This window comes from Equus quagga, chromosome 12 (genome assembly GCF_021613505.1).
Source record: "Equus quagga isolate Etosha38 chromosome 12, UCLA_HA_Equagga_1.0, whole genome shotgun sequence".
NCBI lineage: Eukaryota > Metazoa > Chordata > Mammalia > Perissodactyla > Equidae > Equus > Equus quagga.
In genome coordinates this window covers 67,312,648-67,326,666 of record NC_060278.1, presented here as the reverse complement: position 1 = coordinate 67,326,666, position 14,019 = coordinate 67,312,648, and the positions used below count along the sequence as shown (strand labels likewise).

General features: G+C 43.9%; 1 protein-coding gene across 5 annotated transcripts in view; it reads left to right on the top strand.

Moving 5' to 3' along the window:
* Positions 1-14,019, top strand: part of CFAP61 (cilia and flagella associated protein 61) — a 294,287-nt gene that overhangs the window by 166,054 nt on the left and 114,214 nt on the right. For all 5 annotated transcript variants that reach the window (XR_006891038.1, XM_046678345.1, XM_046678348.1 and 2 more), the window contains one exon: positions 3,326-3,453. Coding sequence is in view for 4 of the 5 variants with exons in the window: in XM_046678345.1 (XP_046534301.1) it covers positions 3,326-3,453 (128 nt within the window). In the remaining variant the exon portion in view is untranslated. The remainder of the gene's footprint in view (positions 1-3,325; positions 3,454-14,019) is intronic.

The window sequence follows — 14,019 nt, the reverse complement described above, 5'->3', positions numbered from 1 at the left end:
GGGTTTTTATTTATACTTTACTATGAAGGAGATCAGACCCGAAGCAGGATCTCCAGTGCACAGAACACTTTTGCTACATGTTCAGACCACAAAAAGGAAAACTGGCTTGACCCAGAGGGTTTTCTATACCTGTTTTTCTCTACCATGAAAACCTGTAGTTTGAAGGAACATAAAGGAAGGACATGTATTCTGCTTTCCTTCAAAAATGACTTGCACTTCCTGCTTATGGGCAAAATAAACCCTTTATACAGCGGCAGATGCTGTCTTCATTTGCAATTGTCACTGAAAGATGTTTCCAGGCTGGGAAGAATTTTTTTCAAGGTATTTAAAAACCGTCTATCCTAACAAAAGAAAAATGTGGTTTTTTTCAGGTCACTTCATCATACCTGAGGATGAATATGTTTTTAATTAAAGCCTGGGCACAAAATTGGGTTTATTGAGAATCATTGTGATCCCTGATCACTCTCCTGAGACACCCACAGTCGTTGGTACTGATGCTAACTCTTGACACCCAGAGGCCACTTTGTGTATTCAGTAGTTAGAAAGGTGATTTCTGAGGCCTGGCAGCTGTTGGTGTTAAAGCTATTGTGCGGGAAACAAAAGCCATTCTGTTTGTTCCCCAGCTGCCTTTGTATCATTGATACAGGAGCTGTTTCATAAATGGGGTATAATTCTCTACCATGGAATTTCATTACTGCCCACGTTTCGATATTAACATATGCTTCTGGACAGCAGTGGGGAGTGTCTGAACATACCTCCTATGGAAGGAATCTTGGGTTCTGACCTCTGTTAAGATGCTTGCATTTTAAGTTTGTTAATTAGACCTGCAATTGGATGCCATCATACCAAGATCTATGCTTTCTACCATCTTGTAAGCCACCAGACCCCAGACTGGCTAGAATGAATTTCCTGCCAGCCTTCTTGTCTTTGAAATTAATCAGAACACAGAACATGGTGGCACCCACATGTACCAGTATTAACTAGTTTTCTCACAGAATTCCTCATCGACCTGTCCTGGGACATTCTCATAGAGCAAATCAAAGCTGATGTTTATTTGAAGAAGAGACACTTTTTCACCCAAACGGTATATTCATTATTGTCATTTAGAAAGTATATCGTTTAGGAAGTTACATATAAAAGAAACTAACTGGCCCAAACAATTAAGGAAATGCAGTGGGCTGTGTCATTCTCCCCAGCCGTTCCTCCCTCCCTGGGTCTTGCCCTTGCTGTGTGACTTTGAGGTTCCTCCCACTACAGGTGGGTCTACTTCCCCACCTTGTGACTGTTGGGCTCGGCCCTGGGACTTGCTTTGGCCAGGCTGAAGAAGTATTGCTCATTTTCACTTACTCTTCTTGCAATTCTACCATTGCCGTGAGAAGATCATGCCTGAGCTATCTCTCATCAAAAAAGATGAGAGAGATGTGAGGCCAATCTGGAAGCTGTAGATTGGAGCCAAACCCAGCTGAGATCAGCCTACATCAAACTACTCCCAGCTGACCCAGGAGTGAGAATAGATGACAATTGTTTTAAGCCAGTGCATTTGGGGGTGGTTTGTTACACAGCACTGTTGTGGTGATAGCTGACTGATGTTCATTGCTCATATAACTGAAGAGTCTAAAGGTAGCATGGGCTTCAGGTAGAGTTTGAAAGGAATTCCTTTTCTCTTTCTCTGTGATTCTCTTGGAACTTCAACCCAGATGATTTCCGTTTTTGTGGCATGATGACTGTATCATTTCAGTCTTAACATCTATACCCTCTCCCATTCAGAAGGCAAGGAGGCTTCTCTTCTCCAAGCATCATAGAAAAGCCCTGGGCTTCACTCCAATTAGGCCAACATAGGTCGTATGTCTATCCTGGGCCAAATGTTGAGCAAGAAGGGTGGGATTATGCAACTGGTTTATGCCAATCAGAGTCCCCTCTTAAAGATGGGAGTGGGCTCGATCTCTTTTAAAATCTATGACGTGCCTCATTAAAGGTGAGAGTGGGGATGGAACAGATTGTGAGAGGCACCAGTAGTGTTAATTATGGATAGAGTCTAAAATCTCCAAACTTTGTTTTAAATTTCTATTAATACATTATTTGCCTCAAGACGTTCTTCTACCTCCATGTTGCTTGGCTACCTAGAACTAGAGAGAGGGCTTTATCCTCTAGATTTCTCATGTTACCTGGCAAATGGCAAAGCATGTGGCCACACCCGTGCCACCTGAGGCACTGGAAGGTGGGTGAGAGCCCAGCTTTACACAGGACTTTACTAGTAGCCCATTAGACTCCCAACTCCTAGTATCTCAGCATTTTAAGAAAAGTAAAAACAGGTTTGGTCTATTAGAATTTGAAGATGTCTGACCTAGAGGATGAGTTAATGCTGATGTAATGAGAGTTTAACTGAGTGAGGTGCATTGGTAAGGATGCCATTCCGCTGACTTCTGGCCTCCACTGTTTGTGATGAGAAGTCAGCTATAATTGTTGTTACGGTCCATACACGCAGTAAGCACCAAATAAAAACATGAATTGAATTAATAAATTAAAAATAGAAACAAGGTCTTCTGACACAGTCTAACATTCTTTCAAGAATACCCCACCACCTTTTTGTAAAACCTTCCTTTGTACATTTAGCGCTCCTACTGAGGCCTCTGTGGGAAAGAGAAACAAACTATTGATCCAGGTAATTTTTGCAAAAAAGACATCAAAGTGATCACAGTTAATTTCTGTGCTTCTAAGAGAACTCCTGACCCAAGAGTGTCTAAAAGATTGAACAACTCTTATCATCCAACATGTTTTTGTCATTCAACAAATATTTGTCCTTCTACAAATATTATTGAACACCCACTGTGCACAAGGTACGGTGTTAAGTAGTGCGAGGGATGCAGAGTTGAATAAGAGATAATACTTGCTTTCAAGTACCCAACTTTTATAATCTAATTGTTGTTCATGGTTTCAGGGAAACCCGGGGCAGAAGGATAGACTTGGGACCTTTCATGAAACTACAGATTCTCAGGGAGCAGTTTTTCTGTCTTCTTTCCTTTATCATCTCTAATCATAAAGGGCCTCAGTTTTACATGAAACATCTGTTGGCAATAAGACCAAATGATCTAAACCAAACATTTTGATATGAACCAGCCTAGGTATTAGCTATATTCCCATATCCTTACATTAATTTCTTAAAAATACTTTCCCATAAATTTCACCATGGCTGTGCCTGGGCATTATTCAGTTTGATTTCCCGGTAATGTCCTAGTTTAATAATCACACGTAATTGCCAATTTGGGAGTGCAGACTCAGCTACGTTTTCTTCAAGTCTCTCTTTTCTCTTTGCATTTTTTTCCAGTTGAGTTATGCCTTGAACCATACAAACAGAAAACTAACGTTGGAACCTAAAATAACTGTCAATGCCAAGATCGTTGTGGTTGGTGCATCCAATGTTGGAATTTCCTTCCTAGAGACCTTGGTATTTTGGTGAGTTGTTTTACTTTATTTATTTGTTCTCTTCCTATACTTGAGAGGATCCCTTGAAACAGACCTGAGTTTTTTTACCACACCACACACGTTGCCTATGTGGATTAATGAATCAGTGGAATATTCTAGACCAGGGGTTAGCAAACTGTAGCCCCCAGGTCACATCTGGCTTTCCACCTGCTATTGTAAATAAAGCGTCATTGGAACACTAACATGCTTGTTTATTTACGTGCTGTCTGTGACTGTTTTCTTGATACAAGAAGATCTGAGTAGCTGTGACAGACGCTGTTTGGCCTACAATGCCTAGAATATATGTACTCTCACCCTTTCCGGAAGAAGTTTGCCAACCTCTATTCTATACTAGTGTTTCCCTTATTGGTCAGATCATAAGAACCACTTAGAGTATTTGGTAAGGATGCAGACTCCCAGACCCTGTACCAGACATACAGAATCAGAAACGCCCAGGGGAGGCTCTGGGAATTTGTATTTTAACAGGTGCTCCATATAATCAGGCAGGTTTGGGAACCAATTTTGAGTTTATGCACCTCCAATAGGCTTTTGGAAATGGCAGACAGGCCAAGGCATTTCTTCCAACCCCTGTGTTTTGGGTGCCTGGGTAGAGGATAAAACCCTGCAGGGACACCTGAAGCCTGCACGTCTCTTCAGATGCTATTTTCTATTACCCTCAAAGCAGTAAACCAGGTTTCCTTTCAGAGCCCATTTTCCTGAGAGATGGTTCCTGAGGCTTCTCAGCTTCCTTTGACTATCACTCCACAAGGAGGAAGAGCCATGAGTTACTGTCCAAGAACATGGGTTCACAGCCTGGCATCACCACTACCTGACACGGAATCCTAGATGCATTGCCTAACCTCTCAGACTCAGTCTCCTCATTTATTTTTTTAAAAGCCTTATGGACCCTGACTTTGGGGAACACAGACTCCTGGAATAAAAGTGCAGTTTTTTCCAAATCTGTTGCTCAGGATCACATGAGAAACTTTAGCTACTGTTCAAAACTGCAGGTGCTAAGAGGTAAGCGGAAGATGGGAAAGAGCAGCTCCCCAGTGACTCCTCTGGAAGCCAGCTAAGTTGTGAAATGTTAGACAAGGAAAGAGATGGAGGAAATGACCCCTAAAAGGGTTTTTGCCTGGATCATGTGGAGACAACCTAACCCCAAATAGTTATTTTGCTCATTTGACGTCACATTAACCAGATAAAGATTTTTTTCACTTTCCAGCCAATTTGTTCAGTTATCTGGAACATACCCTTAGTTAACCAGAATAAGTCTCATGTCACTATTGAAAATAGCAACAGGGTTCATAGGTTTTCAATATTGTTGTCAGTCTACAGCAAACTTTCATGGCAAGAAGGGAATGATGAGAAGTGCCCAGGAATATCCATTTTCCTGTGGATGCCACACGATAGTCTGAGGGGTCACTTGTTCTGATGAGTCTCTTTATCAAAGACTCTGAACAGCAAGTTATGTGCAACCATTTTGAATGATGAATTATCAGGGTGAGTTGTGAAATGATAGTAGTCAAGAAGTTATCATAAACAGGTCTTAAATCTTAATTTAGCTATATACTTAGTCATTATGTTTTATTTAAAATGATTACATTATATACATATAATTTTCTTTTTGTGGAATCAACTTAGGTTTAATAAAGACAAGCATAAATTTTGTTATAAGTACTTGGTTGATTAAATTCCTCAATCACCCAGAGCTTTTTAAAGCATTTTAAATTACTCATAATTCTCTATCATCGTTACGCAGATTACATACACTAAAAATACACTGGCATCAGTTTACAGATCTCTAATCCTTAAGAGAGGAAATAGTTTTCTCATTATTTTCTCTAATTATTTTAAATTAGCAGTCACCATAGTAACCTGCTGCATATTTTACTTTACCAGTTTAACTGCCACTTGAACTAGAATTTATAAATGATTTGAGCTGGAATGAAATTGAAGAAAGAGTTTTCACCAAACACTGACCCCCAATGTATATTAAATCCACATTTCGGAGGCGAGAGTTAGAAAACTCCCCCTTCTTGTGCTCCTGCACTGCATTATCCAACTCAGCTAGGGCAACAGAGTTCCTGGAAAATCCATTTGAGGCCCAGTATAGCGACTTCTTTTTCCAGAAAAATCTGGCTTTTTCCAAAAAATCTGGTAATCCTGTCTTTCACTGACAAAACAGACACAACTCTTTGTTCTTCTATTATTTACATGCAAAAAATCACAAAGCACCTTTGATCTCCTCTTCAGTGGACACCAAAAGCAGTCCTTGCATGATTTCCTTTCCCTTGTCACATGCTTCACCCTCCAAGTGCTAAGGTGCTAGCGGGGAGCTGACGTGATTTGACCAAAGTCACCAACTAATGCACTGGGAGACAAGCTCCGTGCAAGGAGGGAGTAGCGAGCGTGATGTTTGGATTGTTTTCGGTACGACAGTCTCTGTGGTCCTCAGCTGCTACCCAGCCACAGCTACGTCGGTATGGACACATCTTCTTGTCTGACTGTAGTCCTGTGGGTTACATCCTCTTCTTGTCCTTACTAGGGCAAGTCCTCCTGGGCCCTCCCATGCCAGGTGACATGTGTGACAAGTGTTTTGCTAGGGACACATACCAGCAGCTCTCCCCATCCTCCTCGTCCTGGTGAATCCTCCAGCACTGGCCTGAGGAGTGGCGGCCCTGCGCTTAGAGCTTTCTGCAATCTCCATCAGCCCAGCCCTCCCCAGGTCCCTGACTGGCTGGTGGAGAAGGGCGGGGGGAAGGGGGAGAATAATTCAGGGTGGGGTTGAGGCTCAACTAATTTGTGCCCTCCCCCCGCCCCCGCCATGGATCTTGGGAATTTGTCTTCTGAGGGCACTGTGCCCAAGCAACTCCATAGGGAGCTGAGGAGAAAGCATGTTCAGGCCCCCACACCCCCTCCTGCAGCCACTGTGGGCTCTGGCCACATAGGCATCCTGGCCTTCCTTCCCCATCACCTGTCCCTCCAGGGCATGGATCGCACGGTGGGAACCAGGAGCTGAGCAGGGGAAGGACAGCAGGTGCAGAGCCAGGACCAGGGGAGGGGCTTTCTTTCGGCGGAAAGTGTAGAGGAGGAAACCTCTGCTCATCCTATGATGTAGAGGGCAGTGAATTGGAAGGAAAGGCAGCTCCTAAGACATTTTCCTGTGAATTATCTATGTTCTTCACCAAGCCCAAGGCATTCAAGTGATGGATCTGAACTATTTTAAAATTGCCGTTCTCCTGATTGATAGGTTGTGTTCGTTCAGCTGCCCTGGCTCTTTGGAACTGAAAGTTCTTGGCTTGGGCAGTATAAGTGTTTCATATACATTATCCTTCTCAGTACTTCTATTAATAAGACTCTCTAAAAACCCAGCCACTGGAAAGAGCAGAAAGAACTCATCCTCGGCCGTCAGCCCACCTCTGCTGCCAAGTGCTGTGGCCCTGACAGGTGGTCCTGCCCTCCTCACTGTGTGGATGGAGGGTCCCAGCAGGGCACCCCCCACGGTCCTACCACCCTGGAGGTGCTATCAGGCTAGGACCTCCACGAAGCCTGTTAGAAGTCTAAAGGGAACTCCCTGCTCTTAGATCAAAGGCTGCGTTGGGAGGTGAGCTTCTATCATCCGTCAAGGGAGCACTGTTTCCGGAAGGAGGGCTTTGCAATGAAGTCTGAAAGCTCTTTCAGGAACACAAGAGGACTCTTTCCACAAAGCTGAGAAAGTCGTATTTTTACCAGCCACTTTGTGCATCAAATCTAGCCTTGCTGAACTCTGCAAATGAAATACTTTGAATATCTCAGGCTTTCCAGAGAAGTACTCCAAAATCATCTTCAAAAAGAAATATGGAAATGCTATACCAAAAAAGGGGCAGGAACCAGGTCTACAAACTCATCTTATGTTTTCTGTCCTTTTTACTCAAAGTGGGGCCTGTGGGCCAGCAGCATCAGCATCGCCTGGGAGCTCATTATCAACACAGAACCTCAGGCCCTGCCCCAGTCAGTGTTCCAGATAGATAGATATTTTCCAGAATTATACAGAACAGCTTCTTCACTGTCTCTCGGGCATCATCTCACTGAGCTGAAGCAGTTATGATTTTATTCTGTTTCGGTTCATGTGTCCCTATGCTTCTGAGTATTACATTCTTTATTCCTGATTATGGAGCAGTTCCTTTTAATCCGTTATTTTAAAATCCTTCCTAATTCAATTCTGATGTAAAGAATCTCTTGATGTGCCTGTAACGGCACTAGAAAAATGCATCAATGAATCCTGGGGTGGCAATACCTGAAAGCAGCCCCGGCTGGCATCCCGATGATGACCCTTTGAGTGACTAGAGAAATACACACCTTGATTCACAGAAAGCGCTGAAACCTGGGCTTGCCCTTGTCTCCCACTTCCACCACTGGGAAGAGGTTTCTCAAAAAACTGACCAGATATTCTCACCAAAGGATGAAGTTTCCGATTTTCAACCTAGACATTGATCCCTCATCTGATCGGGTGTGTTGAGGTAACTAAGAATAGCTTGGAACAAGGAAGGCATGTTTGTGAAGCTACAATTTGTGGCCGGATGACCATAACTCCTGTTATCGGGCCGTGCAGGACCGCACAATATCCGGCACAGCTGTGGGGTCTGGCAGCAGCCAGCCGAGCGCTTGCAGCTTAATTAGGCTTTTTATCTTTGCATTTGTCTGAGGACATCTGAAACCTTCAGTGTGGCCTGTCACTAATTAGGTGACTAATTAAATAGTTAGTGCTTACTTGCTGATCTCAGAGCTAAACCCTGGTGAACAGGTTGATGATTGTTATTCTTCCATACTGTCAGTCTCTGCCGCATAAATTGATGGACATTTGCTCTCTCTGATTGCCCTTTTGGTACCAAGGCGAATGCAGCGTGGTGGCCAGGCCCATGGCATGTGCAGTGCTGCCCTCCGCTGTGCCTAGGGAACAGGCAGAGATCAAGGGGGCGGGTGGCATCTTGCCATATTGTTATGTTGGCATCACAATGAGACCTGTCAGGGGCTGATACAGAGACCCTCCGGTGGCTGAGGTGGGGGTGAGAAGGATGGGGACAGTTATGTGTTAGGCTCAGAGGCCCACCTCGCAGGCAGAAGGATATGACACTCTGTCACCAGAAAATAATATCCTGGAACGCTCTCTGGTGTTGCTAATCACAATCAGGTTTCCTAACCTGCTTCCAATATTTAAATGTAACTAAGGTTAAATGAAAATATCTTCATTTACTCAAAGTATCCACTCCTGCTCGTTTCAGGGTAACTTTTCTTATCTCCTAAGACCCCCTGGAGAGACTCCCAGAACAAGAGAAAAGCAATCCTCTTTGAACAATATTAGGCCTTTTTGGGGGATCAGATTATTGTCATTTTTTGTGGGTTCTTTCGGGTTAAGGGCGTTAAGTAAGTAATGCATTATTTATGATCCCACAAAGCGCAAACCACGTCTGTGGACCGAGTGATAGACCTGCCCACGCAGTCTTCGTCCTCTACCATCAGATCATTTTGAAATGATGGCATCAGCACCTGTCTTGGTTTATATTCCTTCAAAAGCTGAAAACAAAGAATTTGGGTGGGAGTAGTTTAGTTGGGAGCGATCCTAGGGAACTGCCTGAGAGAGCAGGGAGGTGAGATGGGAAAGGGAGAAAAGTCAACAGAGCCCCCAAAAGCATTGTCAGCAGGTCACTGTGGGCAACTGGGGCCCCCGGAGGGATTCAGCTGGAGGGGTCCCTCTGCCGCGTGAGGAAGCTGGGTATTTACCCACCATTTCCTGTCCTTATTGTTGCATGGACAGCCTGGACTGTTCTGCCAGCCTGTCTCTCAAGCTTCCGCAGTCAGAGGATGCCCCCAGACAGAGAGGCAGGAAAGCATGAGGATGGCAGAGCTGTTTGCAGGCCATGTGGGCGGGCCCCACAGCATCTGTGAGAGTGTCCTTACCGTCCCAGTTTCTTTAGTCTGTTCTCCTTTCTTCATATTCACACCGGTGCCCTTTAACAAAGCATGTGGGCATAGACAAAGGCAGAGAAAGGCAAGGCTACAGAAGACCGTGACGAGAGGATTTCGTGGCCAGCTCTCTTCCCAGGCATTGTTGCAGCTCTAAAGAGAGCCCCAGGTGTACTACTCTGCCAAGAACCTTTGCTAGAAAAACGATGGCCTTTGGGGCCTGTCTTGGCAAATGTTTTGTTTCTACTTTGGGAACGAGATAAGGTTAAGTTAGTAGTTTTCAAAACACGGTCTGTGGACCAGCAGCCTTCAGCATCACCTGGGAACCTGTTAGAGGTGCAGATACTCAGGCCCCACCTTGCACGGATTGAATTGGAAACCGGGTGGGGCCCAGGGCTCTGCATTTTCATACCCCTCCACGGCGTCTGAGAACTGCTGAGTTAGGGTGTAGCTAGCAGAGAGAGTCAGTGCTCTGCCATGACTGATGGGGCCCGCGAAAATCATCCAAATCTGTGAACCTCCGTTTTTCTTGCCTGTGTAATGGGGAAGTACCCCAAAATCTCTCCTCCCACACTGGTGTGAGGGGTAAATAAGGTAATATATGCAGAGCATCTAGAAAGGCTTAGCACTCAATACTCATTAGACTGACACCTCCCCACTAATTAAATTTGCATATCCGGATCCCTGGTGAGAGCTCAGGATTGTCTTTCCAATGAGGCAAGTGATGGGGACATAGGGTTTTTGTAAATGTGGAAGATGCTCCCTTCCCCAAGGATTAGGGATGAACCAGAGGTGTTTCCTGCCAGCAGCTGCATCAGCTCCTTGTGAGAGCTGCTCCTCTGGCAAAGATATTCCCTTGGAGTTTGCTTAAAATGGCCACCACCTCTGGTTTAGTCAGGAGGACCTAGCAAGCAGCCCAATGCTCTGTGGTGTTTCTATTTTGCAAAACTGCTTGACTCTAGAGGAAACTGGAGTTGTGCGCTGCCCCTTTCTCTCTCCAACGAGACTGAGGACAAATCCAGATCCCTCATAGACCAAGGGCTTTCACGGTCTTAGGGGCCACATCTGTGGCTCCAACTGCCCCTCACTGCCTTATAGGCTGCCAGTGGATGTTTCTTAGGCCTCTTCTTGATATTTGGATGCTAGAGAATACTTGAGTCCTCTATTCTGCCACTCACTCACCTCAAGTTTATCATGTAAGTCTTGGGGTCCTGAGTGTACCCCCACACTAAGTCTAGGAGTTCCACTGCATTAAAGAAAGAAAAAAGGCCAAGACAAAGATTTCAGTCTTTACTCATGTCTCTCAAGTATTTACTGGGATCATATACTTCCTTCACAGAAACTTGTATTAAACTCTACCCTCCTTTCCTGAGCGCCCCAAAACCCTGGAAGCCTCTCAATTTTCTCTCCCTACAGCAGCAGTTCTCAAAGTGTTGTCCCTGAACCACCAGCCTGGACATCATTTGAGAACTCGTTAGAAATACAAATTCTCAGGTCCCACCCTGGACCTGCTGCTGTGTTTTAACAAGCCCTCCAGGAATTCACTGGGTCTTCAATGCCACTCGGTCAATGCCATCTCCACCCTACTGTCCCCACCTTTCTCATATGCAGCCTCACTTCCAAAAAGACAAAGGACACTCCTCGCCCTCAGCCACAGCCCCAGCCCACCTCAGCTCTGAAGCCACTGGTCACTTTCTTTCCTCTCCGCAGACGGAGGATTAAGGCTTTAACCCCCACCCACTAAATTCTTTTATCCTGGTACAAACACATAGAAGTGTCTCCAAGCACACTCAGGGAATAAGGAAGTATCACACTGGCCCCCCTCTTGCAGCGTTTGATATTGGGTGGAAATTTGGACAGGAAGCCTGGACCATGGGCGTGGGGGCCCTTCCACAGAGGTGCCAGGTAGCCATCCTCTCTGGGAATGGGGGCACTTAGGCACGGCTGGCTCCTGAGCACACGGCTTCTGAAGACTGTTTACCTCTAACTGTAGTTCCCCGAAGATAATTCCTTTCAAAGGGATAACCAGAATCTTTCCAACATACCAACATCATAAGGCACTTGGGCTCGAAAAAAACTGCTTTGAATTTCCCTTTTTATTTTGAAAAATGGTGGTGGAGAAAAATGTTGTGAATCAGCCCCCTAGACATGGGGTTAGTGTTGAGTAACTCTTTCTATAAGCAGCAGATTGCAAAACTTCCCGACTCAACAATTCTGCACATCAGAGCTACTTGCAGGGGCAGGGGTGAGGGGAGGGGCTGGTCATAAAAACACAGTTCCCTGGGAGGGCACAAAGGGGGAAGTGGTGTACCCACAACATGACTAACAAAAATGTACAACTGAAATCTCACAAGGTTGTAATCTATCATAACATTAATTAAAAAAAAAAAATACAGTTCCCTGGGCCCCTATTCTTGGGGTTACAATTCAGTGGGGCTGGGGGGGGGGGGTCCCAGGAATATGTATTCTTAACAGACTTGCCAGGTAATTCTGACATGCAGCTGGGTTTAGTAACCATTTATGTATACATTTCCTCAAAATTGGCTGTGTTATCTATAAGGAAACCCATTTCCCCCTAGAATTGCTCATTGTAACTAACCTATTTTTATGGGCTTGTTTTCCAAACCACATCTTCTAATTCTCAACAAATCATATAACTTCTAATTCACATCATTACTTCAGGGCTTACTAGGTCTAATTATTAACTTATGAATCATTATATAGCTGAGGTTATTACCGCATGTTCATAGTATTTACATGCTGAATTGGACCTAGTAGAAAGCATTTCACAAAGCTTCATACTTAACTTATCGCCGTCAAGAATGAAGGCCCAAGAAGATGTGTCTGCCCAGCATGAGGCAACCTGCGCATGTGGTGTTAATAAAGCCTTGCTAACTGCCAGCGTTTGCCCAAACCATAAAACCCTTCCTCAACTTCCCCACCAGATGTGATCTCACTCTTTTTTGAATTCCCATAATGCTTCATTATTCCCAGAACTGATTGATTTGTGGCTTATATTTTGCCATCTCTTACATCTGAAGGGTTACTGACTAGTCTTTTGTAGCTACCATCTTGGTATTTACAGCTTGTGTACGCTCAATGTATATAAATATATGCTCAAAGTATAAATGTATGATGACGTTACTTCATATATATATATCTGTATAGATGAAAAGATCATTAATAATTCCCCCTAAATCATAAAGCAAAACTAAATTTCATTTTAGTTTATTTTTCCAGAACTCCCAAATTTTATTCTTATTCATTCAACAGACATTTCAAACATTACACTCATTTTCATTTTTTCAGTGAGGATCTATGTTCTACTTTTATGCAGAGATACATAAGCTTTTCATCTGACATCCTAAATCCCCAGACCATCCCTCCAGCCCCTTACCCCTCCAGGTCCCTGGAGAGTCCACAGAGCACCGAGGTCACAGCAGGCAGACGCATGTACCTTATTGTTGGGTCCAGTGTTGATTCCTGATCCCTTGCCCTAGGCCACAAGCCTCGAGTCAGGCAGGCATAAGAGATTTGCTGTTTGGCCCCTTTCTCCAGGCCCCATCCTGGTTCCCACTGAGGTTTCCATGAACAGGTGAGCCATGCAAGATGGCACCCAAGAGAAGAGAGAAGTAGGGTTAGGGAAAGGGCTTTTCACCTCTTCCTCTCCGCAGGAACAGTCTCCCCCTTCCAGAAGTGCTCAGAATCCTTCATCCCACTCCTCATCTTTAGATGTCTCTCTGGTCTCCCCCTGGAGGTCAGAGTATGCTATTACTGACAGCTGTGTGGCCACAGATGTAGCTGCCGTGTTATTTTTAGTAATACAATAAAAATGAAGTAGCCAAGGATATTGGCAAAAAAAATCTCTTTTGTGATCTACACAGAAAAAATATTGCTGAAGAAAGTTAAAAATTTTTCAGGGAAAAACTGGTAGATTCTCTTTATTCTATATTTGTAATAAAAATTTTGTTTTCATTTGTTTTGCCCTATATTTTTCATCTAATATTGGGTGTTCACCTAACTCCTAATTTTAAAACTCCACCTTTAGCATTTTATTATTAATTTTGTGACATTATGTGGTCACTGGGACCAAATTAAATCCGAGTTACTCTTTGATTAGTAGAATATGCTGTTAGGTTAAATACCTATCTTGAGCTAGGATTTACTGTCGTTTGGCAAACATTTTTGTCATTGTTTTGAACAATTCAGAAAGCAGAGACTCTAGTGGATTAAACTGTAACATTTACATTGATGGGGATAATTATTTTCTCTCTACATTGTCTGTTTGTTCCAATAAAAGCAGTAATGAAAACAGTTAAGTCACTTGCTTTGGTTGCCCTTGCTATGCCAAAAAGAAAAAAAATCAGCAAAACATAAAAATAAAAAATAATAAAAATAATCAGCATTCACCTGGCAGGTTGGCAGGTCTCTACCGCCCAGAAGGGTAAGCAATGTGAAAAGCTTTATGTTTCTTTTATCATGTTCACCATAAACTGGCAATGTGACTCTCTTTATTTGAAGGATGAGGATGTTTAGACCTAATTTTGTGCTGTTCTCCCCAAGCATAGGATGAAACACAATACCTTTTACTTATTTCCCTGGATACTCTAA